The sequence below is a fragment of the Convolutriloba macropyga genome, chromosome 10, assembly GCF_964194025.1.
Source record: "Convolutriloba macropyga chromosome 10, txConMacr16.3, whole genome shotgun sequence".
NCBI lineage: Eukaryota > Metazoa > Xenacoelomorpha > Acoela > Convolutidae > Convolutriloba > Convolutriloba macropyga.
The window spans coordinates 9,288,831-9,315,743 of record NC_134477.1 but is presented as its reverse complement, the minus strand read 5'-3'; the positions used below and the strand labels follow the sequence as shown (position 1 = coordinate 9,315,743).

General features: G+C 34.0%; 2 protein-coding genes across 2 annotated transcripts in view; both read left to right on the top strand.

The window, feature by feature from the left end:
- LOC142347905 (uncharacterized) overlaps positions 1–26,913 on the top strand; it is a 522,468-nt gene that overhangs the window by 245,985 nt on the left and 249,570 nt on the right. The gene's annotated exons all lie outside the window — the stretch shown is intronic.
- LOC142347907 (uncharacterized) overlaps positions 5,642–26,913 on the top strand; it is a gene marked incomplete at its 3' end in the record, with an annotated part of 78,699 nt that continues 57,427 nt past the window's right edge. Inside the window, exons 1-2 of the mRNA XM_075399069.1 lie at positions 5,642–5,807; positions 13,267–13,848. Of these exons, the coding sequence (XP_075255184.1) occupies positions 5,642–5,807; positions 13,267–13,848 (748 nt within the window). The remainder of the gene's footprint in view (positions 5,808–13,266; positions 13,849–26,913) is intronic.

Below are 26,913 nucleotides of genomic sequence, written 5' to 3'. Positions count from 1 at the left end.
AATAAATATAAATCATTTATATATATATATATAATATATATATATAAATATATAATATTTTATATATGTTTAATAATATTATATCTGATAAATATATACATATTTATATTTATATATATATATAATATATATATATATATACTCATTATAATCATATATATATATATTTATATATATATATATATACATATATATATATATATATAAATTTATGTGTATATGTATATATATTTATATATATATATATATATATATATATATAGTTAATTATATATATATATATATATATATATATATATATATATAAGTTTTTAAAATATATATAATCTACACCCAATTTGTTTTGATCGAATTATTCCGAAGTGCTTGTATGAAAAACTAACTTTTTCCAGAAGCTAGCAATTCTTTTCTGCTCTAAACCCTATGTACACTGGACATACTACATACCAAATGGACATACTAAATACCATATAGTCCGGACAATTTTATAAACAATTCAGATATATTATTTCAAAAACAATTATAAGAAAAAACCGGAAACTTTTGTATGAAAAATAATTTTTTTCTCAGTATAGCTATTACAAGAACTTTTTTTGCTTTACACTCCAGGTACACATGAGACACTCGATACAAAGTTTATTCCAATTTGAAAAAGTTCTGAACCTATGAAGAAGAATTATTCTTAAAATTCGTTATTCGGAATTATTCGGAATTATTCTTAAAATTCGTTATTCGGAAGTTTCATAAATTATCGTATAACAACCTCACTTTTTGTGAGGCAAGCTATAGCAAAAATTCCTTTTGTTTTACACTATAGGCACACATGGGATAATGCAAACCAAAATTGGTTCTACTTGACAATGTTTTTCATCCTATTGAAAAAAACCTTTTTTAAGAATTCGTTATTCGCAAATTTCGCCAATTTCCATATGATAATCTGTTTTCTCCTTGCCGAACAATAGCAAGCATTCCTTTTGTTTTACACACTTATGTACACAATTTTTTCATTAATATTTAAAAAATATGTATAAAATTAAATATGGTTGCTCGCAAGCATCTTCTTAGATGGTTGCTCGCAAATACACGGTGGTATTTCAGGATAGACAATGTTTGATTTAAATTGAAGGAGGAATCAAATCCGCGCAATAGGTGAAATAAATCAAAATCATCAACTTATGATTTACATATTAATTTCCGTAGAATTTGTTTCAATTTGACCTATTCTTAAAATTTGGTATTTGCAAAATTTGCTAATTTCTTTATGAAAACCTACTTTTTTCTCCTTGCCGAATTATATCAGAAATTTTATTCGTTTTATGTTATAGATTCATATAGATTCATAGATTGAGCAATTAATTTAACAAAAAAAGTTAATTAACTGAACAATTTTGAAAGTTTGAAATTTTTTTTAAAAAATCGACAATTACTTTGGTCTCTACATTGCTCTCGCATTCTCATGTTTGGCAGTACTCTAAAAAGATAAATATATGTTGGAAATGTGAGTTCTAGTTTACTCTGATACCCAAAACTTTTATGTTGTGTGCTTTGAATCATGAGATTTTTGTCGAAATTCGACAAAAATGACAAATTTTGCACCTAAATCCACAGTTCTATGAAATTCTTGGAAACAAAACAAAGTAATTTAGAATAGTTCAATAAATATTCAAAAGGTAAAGTATCACGGCCGTCATTCGAATGTGCTATCATAAACTGTCTAAATCGTCTTCTGGTTATAAACAAACGTTTTTCATGAAGTGCTTGATTTTTTAGTTCTGGTTTCAAGTTCTAGTTTTTCATGATATTCTTCACCTAATTCAACAGTTCTTTGAAGATCTCGAATACAAATTAGCATGCTGGCAATTTTTTTTACAAACATTTAAAAAATAGTTTGTTACGGCAACAAAATGTGCTTATACAGACTTTCCAACTCGTCTTTTTCAAAATTTTATAACGAACATATTGGCATTTAATTCTACACAAATTTTAAAAGAACATAATTACGGCAGCGAAATGGGCTATCATATACATTCTAACTCCATCTACTCAAAACGTTATCAAACAAAGTATTCTTTGAAGTTAAGAATTTAGCGAAACTTTATGTATCTTGACAGGGACAAAGCCTTTTTATTCAAATTTCTGTGAAATTCAACAGTCAAATATTACAGTTCTGTGTAGTAAGTACATTCTCTTTGCATATGGTAACGCCAATGTTTAGCCAAGGTTTTTGCACTATCAACAGTCAAGTTTTTAACTTTGAAGATAATTCTGGACAAAAAGCTATCAACTATGTAAAATAATTGCTGTAGTTAGCAAAAAACGTAAGTTTTTGGGCCCGCTGAGCTGCGGTGTGTTGCGCTGCGCTGCATTTCCTTTGGTGGAACCAGCCGTCGTGGAACTTTACTGGGTACTTCATCACATTGGACAGATTGATGGCTTAATTTGCCATCCCTAGACCTGTCTGAAACTTTCTGTAACTTTAATTTAGGGTTCCGGTCAGCTTTATAACGTCTTACTCCTATGTAGTGCATACAAAAAGAATCTCTGAGTATGATTTTGATTTGATACCATCACTTCTTTGACCTGAACGAAAACAACTATTTGACAGTTTTTATTCGCTAATTTTTGAACAAAGGAGACAAATCCTAACTATTTTCTAAAGGAGCTAGACCAAAAATTTCATTGTTTTATATTTTTGTATATAGTGGGTCTCGTACTACGATTTTGGTCTAATTGCAAAAACTCCTTAAACCGAAAAGAAAATCTTCTTCGGTTGCTCGCTTATTTAAAACTAAAAAAGTGATGCAAACGGAGTTTTTTCTAGAGAAGCTAGACCAATAGTTATTGGTGTTTTAAGCACATCGAACATGAGCAAAATATGGCAAAGAGTTCAATATGATCCCAACAATTCCATGAGATGATGAAAATATACTACTTTTTGGGAATTTTTTTCTCTAATATGAAGTCAAAAAATGACAAAATTCTGAATTTTTCTAGAGAATCTGGTCGAAAATTTCTTTTTAACTGAAGCATCTCTGACACTGAGTTCAGTTTCAATCGAACAATTCATTGACCCGAAGAAATCAGATGTTTATATTTTTAAAAAAACGTTATTCTTTTTTGTTTCGATTATTTGAAACTAAAAAGAGACGAAGACCTAACTTTTCTTCTGGAGAAGCTGGAAATAAAATATTGTTGTTTTATACTCCTCATACTCTGGACGAAAATCTAATTAGAGAAGCTTTTCTCTAGAGAAGCTGGACCAAAGTGTTTAGGTGTTTTACACTCTAACTTAACAAGGAATAATAGACAAAAAAAGCTAAGTTCAATTCCAACTACTTGAACCAATGAAATTACTTCTTTTCAAAACGAGCGTTTGATAATTTGTTTAAGTGAAACTGAACAGAGACGCAAACTTAACTATTTCCTAGAGATGCTGGATCACAAACTGTTGATGTTTTACTCTCCCCATACAAAGTGCAATCTCCTACTATGTATACGGTTCGATTGCAACAAGTCCTTGACCCAACCGAAGAACACTTTTTTGAAAACATTAAGGCCTACTTATGCAATGAGTTTGACAATGAGTTTCGCTTCATACTCACAATTTTATGACTCGATCAAAAAACTGATTTTTAAAGCTATAAATCGCTTCTTTCCGACCAAAACCAAAACGGAAAACTAACTTTTTCCTGGAAAACATAAGCCGAAAAACGTGGCTTTTAAAACTCCCCATACATAGGGGACCTGTGACTTTCAGTTGTTATATATTCAAACACTGAATATAGACTTAGACCATTTTATGAATATTTTCGCTAATTTTTTGCATAATTGAAATTATAAAATACAAAAACCAGTTTTTTCTGCAACAATCTTTAAATATTGTAGTTGCGGTCTGAGTTATAGAGGTCGAAAACATCCGCATAACACCCGCACCTGCATCTTGAGTCTGTCGGAAAGCAAAGTCTTCTCTCCAAAGAAATACCCGTTCTAATGCCAATGCAATATATAATTCGGATAGTGCACATCCAACGGACAAGACAGTCAACGCTATCATTGGTATTAATTACAAGCCTGAATATGATAGTTAAGATGTCAACATGGTTGCCAGCATCTCTAGTACAGCTTTGAAAATTGAACACCGAAACACAACACTCAAGATAGGCAATACAAATGTTGGTCTTCTCAGGAAGTGTTCGTAGCATCCTGAACAAGTCATTAGCTACATAAATAACTTAAATTTTCCCCCGCACGATGACCAAATAAAGCACATGCAACAGATTTAAAACCTTTTGTTGATGAACCAATTCCTGTGATCGGAATGATACAAAAACCGGAGTTTGTTGTAATGGTTGATGGACTAAAACCGGTAATTGGTTGCAAACTTTTCGACGCCCTTGTCGTCTCTCTCAGTCCAACTCTAATTTTTACTGAAAGTAGTATGGTGAACAAAATTACAACACAAGGACCATTCAAAATTTTATTAACAAAACAACTTCCATAATTAATTTCACTAATTGGCCGCTCAAAAGTACATATTGTCGAATCTAAATTTCACAGACATCTTCACTCTAAACATCAGAAACAGCGACAAGTACCGATTGATTAACATAATAGAGTCAACACTAAAGTTTAAAAATTACTTTTAAATTTAAAATTGAAAAATTAAACAATTGTTCAGATCAATATTTTATGATACTCCTAGGCTGTAAAGTACAAGTAAAGTGTGGCTAAAAAAACTAAACATATTCGGTTAATATGTTTATCTTCTATCCATAAGCTGATTATTTATCCATAAGGTGATGATAAGATCATGATCATTATAACATTTAATCTTTTTTTAGTATTACAAGATTTCTGATTATTGAGCGCTAATCTTGCATTTTTTAATACCACTAATCCAATGGTGGAACTTTGTAAGATTAGCCGGTAATTTAGCGGTGAATTTTTGTAAGAATTGCGATTTTCAGCGGTGATTTTTTTTTCACCGCATAAGCGGTAAAAAATTTTTCACCGCTTAAAATTTTTTTGACAGCACTCATCGCATTGCGCGCAAACCTTACGCTTTTTTTCAAATTCATCGCAAGTCCTACGTCTTTTAGCGACTTTTAGCGGTGACACCTCGACCCGGGTTGGATTAGACTTGCCAAGTCTTGGCCAAAACTTGCACAAGACTGACAAGTCTGAAATGTGATATGATCATAGCTCTGAATCAGTACTAATACCCAGACTTGCGACTAGACTTATCAAATACTGGCATTGACTTGGCGCTAGGCCCGGGTTCACTATTGAATGGTCAAACTACGAAGCAGCATGTTCTGCTTCGCGGCTCGCAAATGATTTCGAATTCTCAATTCAAATTAACGAGTTTGAACACATTGCCAATGAAACAATTCGAAAAAAAATTATCGAATGGGGAAATCGAACATTCTCGGCTACCAATTTCGATGTATACTATGACGACTACATTTCGAGACTTGTATTTGGAAAACAGACCACAAAGTATGTCAATCTGGCTAACAATATTTTCCTGCGAGAAATGGGTGCCAGCGATAGACTATTGGCAGAAGAGTTCATTCGTGAAAAAGTGCCCAATATCACAGTCGTATGGGGGTATGTAGCGACCTGGTATAAAGTAGGCGAAATGACCAATCGATACGGTGCCTTCAACAGCTTTCAAGCATCTATATTTTGTGGAATGGCTGAAATTGTAAAAAGGTGCTTTGTATTGTTTGACTACTTCCAAATCGAATATGTTAGGGTTCCCCCCAATTTGCGGGTTCCGACTGCAGGGTTCTACGACGGCCTCGGTATGTTATTATTTATCTACACTAATCCAGACGTCAGCTTGTGAAAAGAATGCAGATACTTCTGATCTTCAATTACACTGTCCAGCACACGTTTAAGTCGAGTAAAAGCATTTTCAAGGGCCAATTTAAAGTCTTTACGCTAGCAAACATTACGAGCGTCTACTGGTACCAAAAAACTACTTGCAAAGAAAGTGGCCGCTTTCAGGTGCTACCTTCCGTTCAGTTCGGAAAGCGCTTAAATTTTGCAAAACTGGTTTCCAGAAAGCAATTAAGAGCCTTAAAATGAAAAAGTGATCAAGCAAAAGTGACAAGTAGTTACGATCGGCTGCAAAGACATTTCAAAAAATTTCAATACATTTGAAAGAAAAATATTGGAAGACAATTAAAGTGAGCTGACTTAAAATTTATTGCAAGTACTTATCACGAAAAAATAATAATATTAGATTTATCATTCCAGTATATATTTTATACCAACAAGTGCAGAGTTTTCCATATTTTACGGGATCAATTTTTGTAAACTCTTACTTGAACTCCTCGATAAAAAGAACAAAAACCGAGATATTCTCTTTCAAATTGACTTTCTTCCCTCAGTCGCATTTCTCTAAGCAAAATATAGACAAAAATAAAAAATAAAAGGCAATCTTAGATCCACGATCGTCCTCACTAATTGTGGAAAAACCCCTATTGTTTATTCCGAAATGAATATTTATCATTAATGGCAAAATAGTTCCCCTATTAGTCAATTATATTTGATGCTATTTTATGAAATCTAGTATTATTTCGAGCTAATTTACTTAAAAGCAAATTCAACTCCTTTTAACATGATTTTGCTGCCAGAATTTTGTTGTTGTTATGCTCTGTTTCCAACTTCTCTTTCGGTTTCCTAATTTATGTTCCTTTATTTGTTCCCGTTTTTTTATCCTAAGCTTTCATGTTTTGTGGATTATGCTTACATTGTTTTGCTTAATTATTGTTGTCGCTCTGTGAAATCTAGTAATATTTTGGGGGTATTTTAGTCCTAATCACTTAAAAGCGGATGTGATTTCTGTTAAAAGGGATTAATGGTTCCAGTCCTCCGTAAAAGTGGGAAATGCGGTGTTAAATTAAGTGAAATCCAATTATGCGAATTTTTGCGGATGGCGCTTCCATCACACATATTTTGCGTTGAAAAGCCGTTTTCAATTTTCAAATTCCAGCTTAAAGGTGAAAACCACTGACTGGAATTTCCATATAGGGCACCACTTTTCGTCCGGGAAAGTGAGTTTCACACGCACATTGTAATAAAATAGGAAAAATGAAATGTGGTAATAAATACGCGAAAATTTACTCCGGGAGACGTTGGTAATGAATTAGCGTCAAGGAGGCGGCCCCATCGTGGGTAGCGAGAGAGCTTTGCACCGCGAAATAGGGTCCAGCGCGGTCTTTTCATGGGTCGTGCAAGAGTTTTCTCATAAACACATTTGAGTCAAGCATGATGTTTTCATGAGTAAAGGAACTGAATTTTTTCCCGATTACTATGTTTTCATTTCTGTACAGACGGGAAAACCTCTATGAGAAGCATAAAATTAGCATTGGAGAATGCAGTCCAGCCTATAAAGCATTGAAGATTTTTCCACAAAACTTAAGAAAAGTTGGATCCTCAAGATAAAATTGTTGAAACAAGTTACTAGTTAGCATAGCTCTAACAATCGTCGTTTTATCAGGAAAGATTTTAGTGTATATTTTTTGTGGTTTCGTCGCAGTATCATGAAACGTTTCATAATAATTTTACATCAGTTCATTTTCTCATTTTATTTTCCTGAACTGAATGGCCATGCCCGTTTACTCATTAATCTGTCTTGAACAATAGACAACTCCTAAAGTGTATGTAAAATTTTTTAGTCCTGATAGTTCTGCTATGTCATGTTGCAGTTCAGCTTACAATGGGGTTCAGATAAAATCAGGCATTAAAAAATTTTGGTTGAGATCATTTTTAGCTGCAAAAACTTGAGATGAAGAACTTGAGATAACTTAAGAAAATTTTGCGCCTAAATCTTTAAATGGACAATTTTTGTCCAGAAAAATTGTTTCATACCACAGTTTTGCATAGTATTTTTGTAGGTACGGGCCTAAACTAGGGTCTTTAAGGATGGTTAAATACACGTCATCGCATAAAATTATTACATAAATTAGATTGAAGTTACCTCAAAGATTTAAGTTCGAGAAGCTAAACAAGACATCTGAAGTAACGTTTTCAGGGTGACATAACTTTGCTGAACAGTAGTAGTTTCCGATTTTTATAATGCCAAAAATTCTGGCATCTTATTTTGCGGTTAATAAATGTACTTAGATACTTCTGACCTTACAGATTTGTTTGTGCCATATAATCTACCTATTTGAACATTGCCAAAAATTGCAGAACATTTTTGTAAACATTTTTGATATGCATGAAACCCTCATCAAGGGTGTGTAACACTCTTCATTATTAAGCTTAGATAACTGTTGTTTATATCAATTGTTCTATTATCAAGCTGTAAATTGGCAAATTCCAGCTCGAGAATTTTTTTTATATGAAATGATGTGCTTGGTTGCTATTTGAGCAGAAAATGTTTATAGCCTACGTTTTGGACTCAATTGAAGTTTTCTTTGTGAATGTCAATAAAACATACTCAAAAAGAGGACAAAATTTAACCAAAAATCAATAAAAAATTGAATTGTTCTCAAAAATTGTAACGCCTCCTTAAAAAAGTCTTTGGAGGGCAATTGAGTTATTATCTTCAAACTGAAAATAACCCGGAGGCTTAGAATTTTGCGTTCGCACATAATGTTCCGACACGGCTCAACTACGTTTTTGACTTAAATGTCCACCGAATGAGGAAGAGATAGATAACTTTCAAAAAAAAAACAATATTTGTAATAAAATTTCGAAAATAATATTTGTTTCAGCTCAAATCACAAATCAAGTCAAAACAAAAGCACATTAGAGGGCCAATGATTCCAGCTATTAGAGAGAGTAGAAAAATAAGAAGATAAGACAAGCAAAAAAATCAAACGAAAGGACAGGCATTACTTATGACCAAAACTCTTTGTCTATCTATTTTTTTAATTTATTGAAAAATTAAAATAGCATAAAATAACACTAAACTCAATCAAATGACTTTTATGAAATGAGACCTGTTTTATTGAGAATAATCGACAAGTAGACAGAAAACAAAAAACGCAAGAAAAAATTTAAATTCAAAAATCATGGAATCCAGTAGCTACCAAATGAAATAGTTCAATGGCCTACTTCATGCTCTCATTCAAAACCATTGAAACTTTTGATTATCAACAATGCCATTCATCTAAAACACAGGCGCTAATCGAACATTCCCCACAGTTTTGCAAAGAAACTGCGTCAAAGTCAGTAAAATCACAATCTATTGACAAAAAACATTGAGTATAACCAATTTTGCCTTCTTTTCACCTCATTAATTTGATATGCGACAGTTCATTAATGTGCCGTAAATGTAATGATAGGACAAACCAGCAACAGCAAACCTCAGCTATTTGAAAAAGCGTCTGACAATTCGTAGTGTCAACGCTAAAAACCATTATTTAAACAATAAAAATGCAATAAAAACTAAATTGTAAAGCACATGACATAAATGCGGCCCCTCTTTTTGATAAGACAACCCCAAATGTGGCAGAATTAAGATTGAAATTAGCAAATCTCAAAAAAGTTGTGAAATTTCAATTAAATAAAGGTTGAGAGATCACATTTACAGCCTAGTGAGCCCAAGGGACATGATGGTGAGACTATGTCAAAAAACTACAAATAGTTAACGAATACAGACAGAAATCAAAACTTTACAAACAATTTTACGCAAACGGTGTTAAAGCGAAAAAAACATGAGCTCTTGGTTGAAATTATCGAACTTGCTCATTGGCATTCAATAGGACGTAAGTTTTACTCGTCAAAAAAGCGGTATGATTTGAAGTCATTCTGGTCTGAAATTAAATTAAAAAAACAAAAAATTTTTTTCAACAAAACATTGCGTGCCATCACAATCCGAATTTTTTTTGAACTCTGAACATCCACTAGTGGTCTACAACTGATCTTGTTTTTGCTGCTTTTCCGTTAAAACTAAAAACGCTCCAATTATCACCAAAATACCTAATTTGACCAAAAAGTTAGTATATCAAAAAAAAAGTTTCGAGTTTTTATAAACTTATTTTACCAAAAAGACATTATTTATCAATTGAAAGCATTATGTAATTTCCTTAATAGCCCACTTGCCTTGGTTTTGAAATAGCCATTTGATTATTTAGACTTAATCATAAGACTACAAAGAACATAAAACGCTGACGAAACTCAACAAATCTTTAAAAGTTTACGAAAAAATTTGTCGGAGCCATAAAATCCGTGAGGTTTACTCAAAAATGTTTTTCTGTTCACTTTCAGCTCTCTTACAATAAATTTTCTTAAAATTGTCTCCACAATTTTTTTTTCGCAGCTTTTCGAGCAAACATACTCGTACTAAATATTTCCTCCGTAAAAAGTAAGGGTCTATAAAGTACTCAGGCTAACTATCAACGACAGCGCAATGAAAAATCCCTTCGAGTGTAAAAACAGTTTAGTTTTGATCTTTTATAGGTTAAAACTGACTTTAGGTTTCTGATCAAGATAATGAATAAGATTAATTTAGTTTGCCAAAATCCGCTCATTACATACACGGGTTTAGTTATTGATACATGAAAAAGGCATGTTTGACGCCAAAATTTTACGAAAAGACCATGCTCAACTCAAATGGCCAATAAAAAACTTAAACTGGACCTTGGTGGTAATCTAGATTTTAGCTTGACCCCATTTTTTTACTACCAGATCAAACCAAGAGAATTTAAATGCGAACGTAAGAATACAATAATCTTTATAATTGAATTTTTAAATTTAAACTTACTTGCCTGTAATTGGGACGAGAAAATTGCGGAAAATGTTTCAAAAATTAGAGAGCTAAAAAAAGTCTAACCATTTTTCGATGCAAAAAATCAACGATGGGTTTTTATACACCAACAAAACAAAAAAACGCCAGCAAAACTGGAGTTTCTGTCGCTGCCCGGCCGTTAAAAAACACAATTCTTTTTAAACTATTGCGCAATATTTTTGTTGACGAGCGAAAATTAAAAAAAATAATGATTTTGGGTTTTTTACAAATATTGGTTTAAATTAGCGACACACCGCAAAAAATTTATGTACAGAAAACTTTCTCAGAATCCGAAGACACAATAAGCTAATATCCGAGTAAATAAAGGTTGTGCCAGCAGTGTTTGTGTCTGCAGTAGTGGTAAAATTGGACAAAATTGGCCGAATGATCATATTTGATTCCATTTTTATGAAAAAAAAGAGAAAAAGTGCTGAATTTTCAAAAATTGGGCCAGAAATATAGCCAAAAAATTTGGTTGAAACTGTTCACAAACGCCCTTAAATCTTTAAACGTAAAACCAATAAGACTATCATTGACAATTTTATCGGATTTTAAGCAAAAATGATCGAAACATTCAAGCAAAAATTACCAAAAATTTAAACAAAACAACTGAAGTTAGGCTAACGTTCTCAAAAATTTAAACCTCCGTAACTCCGCGGAAAAAAAACAAAGTTCAAAAAATCCTTTTCAATTTGGAATTCTACACTTGATAAGCTTTCTGATCATACCACTCACAACCCGGAACAATGATTATCTCGATCAGCGAAAAATGACTGAACATAAAAAAACACAGTTGGGTATATAGTTCGCGCCCCACTAAAGTGGGTTTGAACAACAAACTGTAGTTGCAATTTTTGTATTGTGTTTTGACTTCTGTTCAACTGTTCGCTATCAGAAAATCATTGGTTGATTTTTCTGTTCACTTTCAGCTCTCTTACAATAAATTTTCTTAAAATTGTCTCGACAATTATTTTTTTGCAGCTTTTTGAGCAAACATACTCGTACTAAATATTTCCTCTTCTTCCTAACCATTTTTCAATGCAAAAAATCAACGATGGGTTTTTATACACCAACAAAACAAAAAACGCCAGCAAAACTGGAGTTTCTTTCTGCCCGGCCGTTAAAGAACGCAATTCTTTTTAAACTATAGCGCAATAGACTATCATTGGTTGATTTTTCATATGAACTAGGATATAAACTATCATTGGTTGATTTTTCTGTTCACTTTCAGCTCTCTTACAATAAATTTTCTGTGAATAGTCTCTACAATTATTATTTTCACAGATTTTCGAGCAAACATACTCGTACTAAATGTTTCCTCCATAAAAAGTAAGGGTGTATAAGGTACTCAGGCTAACTATCAACGACTGGGCAGTGAAGAATCCGTTTGAGTGTGAAAAAAAATAGTTTCGATCTTTTATAGGTTATTACTGACTTTAGGCTTCTTATCAAGACAATGAATAAGATTAATTTTGTTTGTCCAAAATCCGCTCATCACATACACGGGTTTAGTTATCGATACATGAAAAAGCCAAAAGCCAAAATGTTTGACGCCAAAATTTTATGAAAAGACCATGCTCAACTCAAATGGTCAATAAAAAGACTTAAACTGGACCTTGGTTGTAATCTATATTTTAGCTTGACCCCATTTTTTACTGCCAGTTTTGATCAAACCAAGAGAATTTAAATTCGAGCGTCGGAATACAACATATTGTAATTAGTTGTCAAACAAAACGTAGCTACCATTTCAGATGAAACTGATGTTTGCAAATTCTTTTTATTTACATCATGTTCTAATGTGTTTATAAATTATGAGTTCTAATATGTTACTTTATCAGCTGCAACCATTTTTCTTTGCTAGTTGTAGTGATATTCAAATTAGGTACTTCTTAGGCCTTAGTCGACAAATCTTATCTTGTGCGACGCACTTAGCTTCAATAATCACTATTTTTAACGTTCTTTAATTACTCAATAATATGTTTTGGGCAAAAGGTGCTTCATTTGTATCTCTGGGGGCAAAATTTTTATGTTTTTAGCGCCCCCCCCCCCCCCCCACCCCGATTTCTATAACACACCACTCCCCCCCCCCCCCCACCCACCCAATAGCGCACACACACACGCACACACACACACACACACACACACACACACACACACACACACACGCACACACACACACACACACACACACACACACACACACACACACACACACACACACACACACACACACATACACACACACACACAAACACACAAACACACACACACATACACACATACGCGCGCGCGCGTACACACACGCGCAGATTCACACTAGACTTTTTTAGATATTCTCATAAATTGAGGTTTAAACCTGGGTATTCGAAGCAATTTTCAGCACACTTCCTCGAGTAAGTTTGATAGATTTGCCGGTTATTTTTAATATTTTCAATGTTTTTCTTTGAATCTTCTTCATAATTAGTGCAGAAGTTGTCAAAAGGGGAACAAATAAATAACAGGGGTTACCATTTCAGGAAACGCGATTGGATTGCCGTTTGCGGCTGGGGCGTCACCAGTGTTACTCAACTTACAAATCTATTCAAACATTGACCACAATCTATACCCTGGCATGTGGCTATATGAACTGAATCAAAATAATTCAGGACCGTCAGTTTTTCCTGTTTCCGAAATGAAAATTGATGGACTTAAACTGGAAACGTTTTGTCATGGTCCCATAGAGCCAGATATCTCCCAAATTGGAGTTAGGGTTCTATTCAACATCACCAACTGTTTTCTCCCTCCTCATGAAAAACTTGAGCTCAAAATAGCTGGCCGCTTTACGAGCTCATTCATTGCTACTTTTGACAAGGAAAACCATTTAGTTGAGTGCGAATTTCGCTGGCATGAAATTGAACCAGTGTCCATTTTTGTGGTACTCGATAACGTTACGATACCGGGAAATTTTTCAGCCCAATTCATGGATCCTTCAAATTTCAAAAACGTCAAGGAAATCGGGGTTGAAGTCAGCGACAACTTCACAGAAATTACTTTGAATTTTTCGGCTTGTGATGGCGAGATCAACAATTTTACCGCTACGTATAACAATCAAAAGTCAGGTTCGTTCAAATATAACTTGAACTAAACTTGAATAAGAAAAAGGGCAGCTGAGAACAGGCTACTGTAGGCCTAATGCTGTTCCGCTGCGATTACGCAGGAACCAAAATTATTATTATTTAAACATTCTTTATGCGAAAAAATGGCACGTGCTTCTGGGGAGAGGGGGGTGCAAATAATAAGCACCCACTCAGAAAATAACCCTAGTTGATTGAGGACGGTTATCTTGCAAGATCTTGCGAGAATCTTGCAAGAATCTTGCAACACTATGCATCATCTTGCAAGACTCTTGCAAAATTCTTGCAAGATCTTGCAAGATAACCGTCCGCAATGCAAGAGTCTTGTAAGATAACCGACCTTCTTACAAGACGCTTGCAAGATAACCGTCCTGCTAGAACCACCGGAAACATGCCTTTAGCTGCTGCATGGGCCTCTTTAGCTTCTTTGAAGATTAGAGAATAGGATTTGACCTATTCTCTAACGTCCAAAGAAAAAAGAGAGACCCTAAAATTTCAAAGTTCATATGAAACTTTCCGTTGAGGCCCGAGAGAAAAATTATTTTAAGGCAAAAAAATTTGGACCCCATTTTTTGTCTTTAAACAGTGTGCAAACCTCAGTGGGAGTGTCGTTTGGCTATAGGAAGAGTTTACAACGGATTAGGGGGATGAGAAATGTGACCATTAATATGAAACTTTCCGTTGAACCGAGAGCTCCCTTCAATGGACTGAAATCATAAGAGAACATGGTCTTTGAGTTAATTGGGGTTTAGAATTCTTCTTTTATCTTTAAAATTTTGGGACGTGTATCTTGCAAGATTCTTGTAAGATGCTTGCAAAGTAAGCGTCCGGATCTTGCATCTTGAAAGATTAGCGTTATTTGCAAGAATCTTGCAAGATCTTGCAAGATAAACGTTATTTGCAAGAATCCTGGAAGATCTTGTAAGATAACCATACTTGCTTGTCTAGGGAAATTATTTCATAGAAATTACCTTGAATTTTTTCGGCTTGTGATGCAAATACTAATGTGGGGGAGGGCGGCACAAACGGAAAAGATCTCTTTTTGTGTTTTTTTCTAAAAAGCAGGTTTCTTGCAAAAGTCAGCTTAACTAGCTTGGTCATCACCAATAATTGGTGAGCAAAATCCAACTGTTTGATTTTAAAGACCACTGGAGTCGCTTGAAAGGTTTAACGCCGTCCCCAGTCAGCATGCCATATTAAAATTCCACCAATTAATTCTACAAAATTTCTTCAACTTCTGAGTTTTCACAATCTGACAATTTCATGCCAAAGTGGTATAGATTTCATTATAGCACTCCCTCTCATTTATTTTCTTGCACAAATTGAACAACTTTTCTTGGTGATATTTCTTGAATCACGCCTTTTCTGTTTATTCGTAAAGAAAACGTTGTAATTAGTCAAATTGTAATGTTCTCATTTTGATTACACCGAAAAAATATGATTATTATGAAGAGATGACTATTCCCAAACTACTCCTCATTTTTGTTAGTTCCTACACAGTGAAAATTGAAGTAAACTGCTATATTCACTGCCATAATCTTGGGGGGGTGGTGGTGTAGTGGGGGTTTTTGACCCTTCGCCTACAAGATTTTTTTTGCAAAAAAATACATTTTTAGGTGATGCATGTCAATTCAACTGCTCAAACTTGAACAGATTTCTTATGGAGAAAAAATCAAGATTTGCTCGAGAAAATGTCTTGTAATCGTGAATCCGGACCCCCTACCACTTTTCATGCAAGGGGCAGCTTCCGGTTGTCGGAATGTTCACTGCAGAAAAAAAATGTGTTCCCGAGCTGTAAGCATCTGTTGTAGCGTAATGCTAGCAATTTGAAATGTTTTTATCTCAAGTACCAGAGGCTTCAAAGTTTTCAAATTTTCATTTATAATTTTTATTTTTTTTTCAAGTCTTAAAATTGTATGAAATCGAATTTGTAAAGAGCCCTTAACATTGATTTTTTGTTGACCTCAGTTTCTACGTCTACGCTAAAGGTGACAGAAAATGTGATTTGTTTTATTTCAGTTGTTTAACCCAAATCAGCTGGAGGCAGGAATTAACTTCAGGTTTTTCCAAAAAGATTTTCAGCAAAATTTGTGTTATCAGATGGTCTGAATTGGATTATGCGCAATGAAAGGGTTCAAAAACGAAGATTTTGTTGACTTAGCTTTCATTCGTTTGGTTAGTAGGAGCCAATTAAAAAGATTTGAATTTCAAAAAAGTCACTGAAAAAAACTGTTTGAAAAAGAGTTTGCGTTAATAAAGAGAAAAGAAAAGGCATTTTTGAGTGCTTGGTTAATATCTCAATGCTGAAACTGGTATGGAAACGATTTACGGATAAAATTATATTTTCTCTTACATGTGACAAATTACCAATAAAAAGTAAAAGAAAACTTTACGGAAATTGTTTATTGAAGATTGAATAATTCTATTGAACAGTAACTGTTAACAATTGAAGAGACGCTGAAATTGATTATGGCCAAAGATTCTGAAATCTGGCAGAAAAACGAAATATTTAGGGAAAAAATGATTTTTGGAGTTCAAGACGAGAAAAAATTCCTAAACAACAAGAAAAAGCTGTTATTAATTTGTAAACATCACAAAAATGTTCTTTAAAACGTAATTGATAAAACAAGACTTCATTGAATGCATGATTTTGCGAAAAAAAATAAATGAGCGTGTTAGGGTTTCAATGAATCAGCTCTAGCTTATGCTTATGCTTATTGCATGCTGGGTTTGGATAAAAAGCAAATTTATTATGTGTTGAATAACTGGCTACAAAAATGTTAAATAGTCCAACGAAGTTTTCTAAAAATGACTTTGCTTAAAATTATTGCATTGTTACGTCAGTTTACTGTCTTTGTTTCACCTGGTTCTAATTTAATTATTATAAAAACTGTTAGCAGTACGTACAAAGTGTTCTTTAATTAAATGTTCTTTAAAAAAGTGTACTTTTATGTTTTGGCTGTAGCTAACGCTTTTTAAGGGATATGGCTATTTTTTGCAAAGATTTTACATCTTAGTGTTTCTAAAATTATACCTTTAGGCAAACTAAATTTTTATAATTTTTTTATTTATTGGGGTATTTTTATACAAGTTTTGTAGTGTGCGCTAAACCTTGTTCGTTTTCAAAATGCGTTTATTGATTTATGTGATTGACTTCAAAATCCAATGCCAAAAACTTAAGTAAAATGACAAGCACTCCAAACTGTTTTCACAGGATCTGCTAGATATGAGAATTAGGAAAATATAGAACGAACAATTGTGTTTTTCTTGTCTATGTACTGCTCCCTGTTATAAAATCTGCATTTGAAGCGTACAGTCCCAAAAAAAATACTTTGTTATTTCAAGAAGTTAGTTGCAGCCTTTTCCTGCTAAAGGCTCTTTGCGCAAGAAACCAGACTTTTTATATCCTTTTGGAAGTTACAGGATACTCTAGTAGCCAGATAATATAGAAAAATTCTAGTACTCTAGAAATACAACAATCTGCGTACAACATGAAGACCCGGGTTGACCGCAATAAAATTTTCTTGGCAATAATATCCAAGCCATATATGGAATTTATGGTAATTTGGCAGCCATATAACTCACCATAGAAAAGATTCATATTTGCTCGAAAAGCTTTTTAAACAACCATGTATTGCACTCTGAGTGGATAAAAACTCATCAAGGCACTCGAAGAAAAGGACGTTTATGGTATTTTGGGAACCATATCCAACACCATACATATTTATGGTTTTATGGTGACTTGTAAGACCATAAAAGTCAAAACAAAAAATGAAAAAAAAAACGGAGAACAGTTAAATTAGAACCTTGTGACTACATTAAGCCTTCGAAAAAGCGAATTCGATTCAATTCAATTGGCAATTTCGCTAAGTTAAAGTACTTTAGAATGCGTTTTTTGGTGAAATACTCTACAATTATACATTTTTGCAAACTGTGAGATTGTTTAGCTGTCAAGTTACTAATGAAACAAAGTTTAGGAACCAGGTTCGTCCCGGAACCCACAAAATTTAAAGTTTGAATTTGAGTTTAGGCTTGGTTATGCGGTCTAAAAGTGGCATTTGAGGCTAAGAGGCTAAACTAACCCCCCCCCCCCCCCCCCCCCCCAAACGAGTTAAGTCATCATGCAATAGAACTGATATTTTTATGCATTAAAACTGAAACAAAAACCTCATGTTTTCTCACAATGATTTTTTGTCAACTTTTCAATTTTTTCGTTCAAAGCAAAATTTAAAGCGGTAAGCTAATCGGTAAGCTAAAAGTAAGCTAAAACGGTAATGTTGAATCTTCTTTCAAGTAGAGTTATGCAAGCAATCTTAATTTACAAAGTTTGTTCATTTCGAAGTTATAACGGGTTAGTGAAAAAAGATAAGGAGAAAGAGTTCGAATCTGGAACCAGTCAGTTAGACCCTGAGTAATTGTTTGTACTATATCAATAGTTATTAAAAGATACTTACCTTATTCCAGTCTTGTAGTTAAAGAAAACAGACAACTCTTTATTTTAACTTGATCTGTTTTCAATTGTTTTCATTTTTTTTTCAATGAAACAAACCCGTACCGAACCTCCAGAGTAGATCAGAGCTGGAGCAGGGTAAATCCAGCGTTAGGTGCGCTATCAGAGCTGGAACAGAGCTCCCCCAGAGTAGGAGACTGTCAACTCTGGGTCTTGTCTTAACAGAGTAGAACACAGAGTAGGTCTACTCTGGAATTTGCCTTGACAGAGTAGAACCCAGAGTAGGTCTACTCTGGAGTATGTCTTGACAGAGTTGATCACAGAGTAGGCCTGCTCTGAGCCAGCTCTGTCAAGAGTTGTCCCAGTGTAAGCCTGCTCTGAGCCAGCTCTGCCAAGAGTTGTCCCAGAGTAGGCCTGCTCTGAGCCAGCTCTGTCAAGAGTTGTCCCAGAGTAGGCCTGCTCTGAGCCAGCTCTGTCAAGAGTTGTCCCAGATTAGGCCTGCTCTGTCAAGAGTTGTCCCAGAGTAAGCCTGCTCTGAGCCAGCTCTGCCAAGAGTTGTCCCAGAGTAGGCCTGCTCTGAGCCAGCTCTGTCAAGAGTTGTCCCAGAGTAAGCCTGCTCTGAGCTAGTTCTGTCAAGAGTTGTCCCAGAGTAGGCCTGATCTGAGCCAGCTCTGTCAAGAGTTGTCCCAGAGTAGGCCTGCTCTGAGCCAGCTCTGTCAAGAGTTGTACCAGAGTAGGCCTGCTCTGTCAAGAGTTGTCCCAGAGTAAGCCTGCTCTGAGCTAGTTCTGTCAAGAGTTGTCCCAGAGTAGGCCTGATCTGAGCCAGCTCTGTCAAGAGTTGTCCCAGAGTAGGCCTGCTCTGAGCCAGCTCTGTCAAGAGTTGTACCAGAGTAGGCCTGCTCTGTCAAGAGTTGTCCCAGAGTAAGCCTGCTCTGGGCGCAGCTCTGTCAAGGATAGCCCATAATAGGGATACTCTTCGACCTCTTCTGTCAAGGGTAACCACATACTTCTACTCTGGAGCTACTCTGTCAAGTGTAAAAAGTGACCTGATCAGACTCTGGTCCAGCTCTGAGAGTTTCCCTGAATTTACTCTGCTCCAGCTCTGATCTACTCTGGAGGTAAGGTACGGGAATGCAAGTGCATACTGCCAAACTCTGGATACGGGAAACCCTAGAAAAAAGCATAAATTCGGTATGCTAATTTCTTTCACAGTTTTGGCGACATTGATTGAATTTATTCTAATTAAAGAAGGATTATTATGTTGAAAATTTTTTTATTTAACATTTTTAACTTAAGCGAGAATACTTAATAATGAAAGCAATAGTTAAAAGCAAAATATGCAAATTTTATCAAAAAATAATTATCTGCTAGTGAAATTGTTTTGCTTGTTTTTGGTCGATATCGAATCCTCCATTAGGTTGGAGAAATCTCTTCAGGAAAATTGAAGAAATTGATTTTTAAAATCCATTTCGTTCAGGCAGACTAAACTACCATAACTATTCTTCAGCTTGAAAGTGTGCCTAGAGATTGACAATATTTACTGGTTTACCCAGTTTTTCTGAATCTCGTTAAGGGCTGTTTCTGACAGTATAATGACCAAGGAATGTTTTGGAGAGAACACCAACTAATGAGTTTTGACAAAACCACAGGCTAGGGTTACAGAAATTTGACCACAGAAATTGATGCAGTACTCTATTCAACCGAACTTAAGTAAATTTATCAGTTGACTTGCTTTCACAAGAGATCGCTATCATTCGTTCGCCTATGAACTACACTATCGTAAAAAAATTATGCATATATACTCATGTCCAAGCCAGACATTATTCGCAGTTAGAGAAATCAAATTGCATTTTAATATCATGATTGTTTTTGTACAATCATTTTCTTGACCTGGAAGAACTTGTACAGACAAAGTACAGCTATCCATCCCCAATGATTGTGGCATTTTTATCGTGTAAGATCTGACAAATTTCTGACAAAACCATCTTGCTAATAGCCTGTAAGGGGATGCATCTTCTTATCAGATCTGATAAGACGTTTATCAGATCTTATACGATAAAAATTCCTCTTATAAGATCTTACACGATAAAAATTCTGTCTTATGAGATCTTACACGATAAAAATTCCTCTTATAAGATCTTACACGATAAAAATTGCGTCTTATCAGATCTTACTCGATAAAAATTTCCTCTTATATAAATTCCTGAAGTATGGTATATTCTTCATGTTGAAGACAATTCAGAGTTGCTCTCAAGCAGTAGCCGAAAAACTACAGCATGCAACACTTAAGTGTCAGAGCAACAAAGAGAAAAATATCTTATACTGTCTTTTAAGACTTATAAGATATTGTAAAAAATATTATTTGAGTGGCATGGGCTTTCTCCGAAGCGGTGATTATCAAACAAGGCTGAAAATTTTTGTTCAAAGACCAAAACTATCTTGGACTGCTACGTTCAGCCATAGTACCCAGTTAAGACTCACAATAAAACTGCCACTAAAACAGAATCAACAAGCATTTTTTTGTTTCATAATTGGTTAACTGACCGACTATTTTTTTTTATTTTCATAGGACCTTGACTACGTTATACGATTATATTGAAATAATTAAAACATGTCATATCAGATCTTACCAGATAAAAGTTCCGTCTTATCAGATCTTACACGATAAAAATTATGATAAGGGGAATGTTTATCTTATAAGATGTCTTATTAGATCTTACACGATAAAAATTCTGATAAGAGGAATGTTTATCTTATAAGATGTCTTATCAGATCTTACACAAAAAAAATCCTCTTACCAGAATTTTTATTGTGTAAGATCTGATAAGATGATTTTTTATCGTGTAAGATCTGATTAGATCTTACACGATAAAATTTCTTAGTCAGCATCTTATCAGATCTTACACGATAAAAATTCCAGAATCACTGGGATAACATCACTCAGTTAAAAACTATGAAAGAGCATGACAATAATTTAAAAAACATGATTCTTTAAACGCAAACTGTATAACACAGTTTTCCTAGCTTCTTTGGTTGAAATTTATCTGACGGTTTCCTAAACCTTCTTAATAAATGGAACCGTTTTGCTATTTTTCTCAAATTTTTTTTCTTGTTCATTATACTTATTCCAAATGTCTGTTAAAAAAGTTCGATAAATTTATGATACAGCCGTAAATTAGTTCAACAGCTAGGCTTATATACATGCTGTAAATTTTTTTAAACTGTTGGAAAAAATTGTAAATATAAAACATTATTTTTCAAAATTTTCGTAGGAAAAGAGCTATGTACTTTAAACAGCACATTACTTACCAATTAGAGAACAAATGATAAAAACTACTAAAATTAATGAATCAAAAGATATTTTCTTCGAAATAACACTTTTGGAAAATACTTACTCAAATGACGTAACAAAGCAAAACTTCTTTGCGTATCCTTTTAAAAATTTTCAAGTTTGGATAACTTTGCCAAATGAGTGCTATTGTTCCCATTGACTTCAGTATCCATGAAAATGCAGCCACGAATATGGAACATAAAACACTCTTTAAATGCAACAAAGTATATCAGACATAACGTTTATCATGAAAAAAAAATTTTCAGCCGCTGAAATTATATACGACAACAACTGCGTCACATATGGTTCTTTTTCAATTTTTTCCCAAGATCAGTTTGAAAAATTTTGACAGTGCTTACTTTATCTTCGAATTTAAAAGTCCGTGGTTGTATCTCAGTCAAATTTCCACAGTGTTCCATCGTCTAATAAAAAGATTTTGTCATTTGGCGACGCGTCGGCAGGACGAGTAAAATCAATTGGAATACGTTTGATTCCTTTTTTGTGTCCTTCTTTTACTGAAGAGACATTTATTTCAATTGGTATCCAATCACTTTATGCAATGAGTATAAGCATAATTTAGAATGGCTTTACTGAAACTTAAAGCCTATCAAGAACTGTTTTTCTCAACATATCTCACACATACATACAAGGTTTTTGCTCAGGTTTTTGTTAATTTTTTGTAGGTTTCCAATATTTATTTTTACTGCTGATTAAAACTAGGCATTGAATTCTACCATGCTTCTTTTTTGACCCGAGGAATTGAGTTTTTCTTCAATCACTTGATTTTTTTTATACAAAACCATTTTCATTTTTTCTTCAATTGTTTATATTGCGTTATATAAAGATATACAATCATCAAAGCATATATCTAATATAAAAGTTTTGCTCTTCTTTTAAGCAGTAGTTTAACACATGTCAAAAATTGCTGCATTCCAAAAAAGCTCAGAAGCGATAAAAGCATATTAAATTTTTCTCCACAGATTGGAATTTCGTCTAGTTTACTAATGCTTAGTTAGAACACGAAAGTTGTATATAAAAAGCAATTATTGACTCTGGGGTTTTCATTGATCTTGTCGTGGAGCAAAAATGAAGAGCAAATTAGATTGAATTTTTCTATTCCTGATTATTTTCTAAACAATCCACGATAATCTCTATCAAGTTTTATAGTAGATCATTGAATTCATGGTCTATTGTCAGACTCTAGTTATGTAAAAACTGGATGAAAGCTGAAGTAAAACATTTTTTGTTAATTCTCAAAAATTTATCAGAATTTTCATTTCCTTTTTTATCTAACTTAAGTTCGGAGAAAAAACGTTTTCAGAAAAAGTTTTTGTCAGTTTATCTTTTTATTATTATCCTCAGCATTGATATAAATAGCGCAATTTTCATAAGAGAACGTTACTGCTCTCTATTTTTTCTCTAGTTTTTTTAATGAAAAATAAATGTTTTTCCATGACCCATTTTGAGGCTGTGAAAGACACCAATGACATCAAAAATTTATTTATTTCTCCTTTTTATAGAGAAAAATTAAATTAAGGCCGTCTGAGAACCCCGTTTCTATGTTTCTGGCCTTCTGCTCCATCAATAAAAATTGAAAACATTAAAAAATTCCATTTGGCACACCTTTATAGAGCAAATATCCAAATATCGAAACATGACCTGCTTTTCTTCAGTATTTTTTGACAATACTTAGAAATTTTGCATGTTTCTGACCTTCTGCTACAAAGATGAGAAAACAGAGATCAAAAAAGAATCACTTTTGAGTGCTCTTTTATCACGCAAAACACATTTTATGACATTTAAAATTCCATTTGCTTCGTTATGGGAAAATTTAAACGACAATGGATAGAAATTGTTTTCACTCAAAATTCTTTCACTTTCTTGGTTTATTTCATGGACATTATCTCAATTTTTCCGATATAAAAGTTTTGGTATAAGCAATATTTCACCAACGCTTTATATTTTCCTATAACTTATATCGAAAGCAGGCGCAGAAGTTGATGTCTATATTTTTTTAGATCTGTCCTGCGAACAATGCTTAGCCAGGCGCTTCAGTGAAAGTAAATATAGTACTATGATTAACAGTCTTTGAGAACATTTCTCAGACTTTCTTGTTATTTGAAGAAGCTGTGACAATAAAAAAAGCGAGAAAAATTATGGGTTGTTAAATTTTTGTTTCGGTTAAAAAAATTTCTTATGCGACAGGAGAAAGGGAATACTGAATATGCCCACATTTCCAAAGACCAGTAAAAGGATTCTATTTTATTTTGTAAAAGAAATTTAATGAAAGGTACTTCGAATAAATTTAAAATGTGTTGTACGGTAAGATATTTTGTACAGTAATCTTAATTACCGGAAAAATGGGTTTGACTAACGATAGCCTTAAACATTGACTCCTTGCTTCTGCCAGTAATTTGGAGTAAGATGGGTCATTGACATCATCGTAAAGTTTTTATTAAAATATTTGTTTTTTTTTACTTTTTCAACAATACATTCAGCATGGATTACATCAGCATGGAAAGTATATATAGTACGCTTTGCTTCTGCTGAACGGATATGCATAAGATTTGTCACGTTTTGGCTATTTGCAAATGGATTATCTGGCACCAGATGGCTATAACCAGATGTATTAGATACATATTTATTTTTTTTTGGATTCGCATATGCCTACTGCATACTCCCCGTTTAAGAACTGAAAAAGACTTTCATGGATAGATTTTCTAAAAAAGGGATATCGGATCTATAATTCAGATGACTGTAATTGTGATAATGCTTATTTTATTCAACGTTCTTTTAATCAGCTGAATCGATATTGCAGTCACTGCAAATTTTTCCTTCCAAAATCTTTTGATCAATCTTTCTGTTGAAGTCCAGAATGTTTATCTCGAATATTTTTAGGAAAAAGATTTAATTAAATCGTTAAGTTAATCTAAGTTTTCATATTTTGTAGAGTGTAGCACTGGTTCATTTTTTTTTGAATTACTGTTATAGATATATTCTTTCACATTTTAACTATTCTCGACGGAGATCTCAATAGTTCTTTTTGTCTTCGAATAATTTTTTTAGTTTGAAATCGGTTTCAAATCACTTTTTGCGCCATCTTGCAGTATTAATGTTTTTAGTGCTGTGTTTACAGACTTTTCAAAATTGAGTTGTTTTTTAATGTAGTAGCGCCTCTTGGTAGACCCTCTAATGTTGTAAGCGTGTATATTGACATCGGTCCAAAAACTTTAGTCGTATTAGGATGATTGGTGCAAAGCTATGTAATGTACAAAAACCATAAGTAGTAAGATAATAGGGTACTAAGATAGGGGGGTTATCCTTCGAATTAATACGTGTGATAATAGGGGGTTATCCTTGGCGGCGCTACATGTAAAACAACGGCCGTGCGTGATACATGTAAACTAGCTTTCTTCCGCTTTTATTCCTTTCCCTTTGCGCCTTTCTCCGGTTTGTTAGATTTGTAAGAAAAGATTGAATTGAAACCAAACTAAACACTCCAAACAAATTAAATATTTACACTGTGTATTAATGCACGCAGTTTCACCAAAATTGCTTGCAATTAAATTGGCATTAGCGCCGTCGTATTTTGCGTGCTGGTTCATCTTCGCTGCTGGTTGCTTCTTCAGCTTCAAAGTTTATGAAGGGGTTGTCAGGAGAGGAGCTTTCACTGGAACTGACATCAATATCTGCAATATCGTCAGTATCAATATCAGATTCAGTTATCTGCTCAGTTACTACTAATCCGGGGTCGGGAGTCTCCCAAGAGCTGGTGGTGGAGTCTGGCACTGAGAGAGCGACTGTTGAGGAAGTTTGGGACACTACAAAGTCATTATCCCATTCTAGTCTAGAGCTGAGAAATAAATTTGAGTAACGGTCATTATCCCACTGAATATCATCACTACCCCAATCAATTTCATCTATCAACGGTCTCATAATGTCCAAAGGGTAGAGTTTTTGTTCCGCAGGGTAGAATAAACCTTTTGTTGTCGAACGCTGAAAGGCATATTTTGTTGGTAGTAACAGTTTCCAATACATGATGATCGGACATTATTCGTGTGTTTTCAGTGCGAAACACGTTCCCTGTCGTCAGTGTGCTTAAGAAATCATCATGCCGGAGACGTTGTTGAGCGGCCTTTGTTACTCCTTTAGCCGAAAGTTTTCGACAACCTAAAGAGAAAAAAGCCTTTAATCAAGTCTTTATATGTTTACTAACCCCTATGTATATAATAATAAAACTAATACCATTCAGGAGCCTACTAACAACCTTTGTAATTTAAAGATAGAACTAACATGCATTAGAAAAGACAAAGAATACTTACTTTTTGAGAGTATTGAGTATAGTTTCGGCTTTAAACACACAAACTCCGTAATGAAATCTCCTGCAAATTCGTCCTTAAACTTGAGGACTACCCGTTTATTTTCCGTATTGTATAAATAGTGATCATTCGGATAATTTGAGAAATCGAATTCACTAACAACTGAAGCGGGCTTTCTTGCTAATTCCTCATAAAAGTCTGTACTCCGGATTTTATATAGTAAACTATCCGTGTCACTATATAACAAACGACAATTAAAATGAGCACGCATTGTGAAGTAATGGAAACTGTACATTTGATACTTGGCCAGATCAAGTATAGTTGCTCCAATTGTTGTTGAGGTATTCCAATAAACCTTTCTAGCGCGGAAGGACAATGCGGCCAGGTTATCTCCGAATATCATGAACCGATCAAACTCAAACTTTGAAATGGCACTCAAAACTTGATCAGCATCTCGTGCAATGGTAAGCTCACTTCGTCTGCGTTTCGATTCGCAATTCTTACCATATACTGCATTGTTCATGAGCTTATAAAAATTCTCTTCAAATTTATTGCTGGCGGCTTGACGTTTATTACTGTTGAGTGTTATATAGGGTGCTAACCAATTCGCTTGTTTGAACTGTAGGACACGGTGTACTTTGGCAACATTTAATCCAAGACTAACGTATAATTTGAGCAGTTTGTAATGCAATACATATTTCTTATTGTCGAAAAGCGTTTGAAGCAACTTTTTAACATTCGAGCTGGGTAATCTGTGTTGTTCTTTTAGCTCAAGTTGATATTCGCCCAACCAATCATCTTGAACAATTTCTTTGGTAGGGGCAAGGGGAAGTCTCGGTGGTCATCGTGTAAGTGGACAGGGTAATTTAAGTCTACTTCAAGAAAATAACCAACTGAAGCGTCGTTAGGGGTATTGAGGATTTCGTTAAGGGTAATTTCTACGTTGAAGG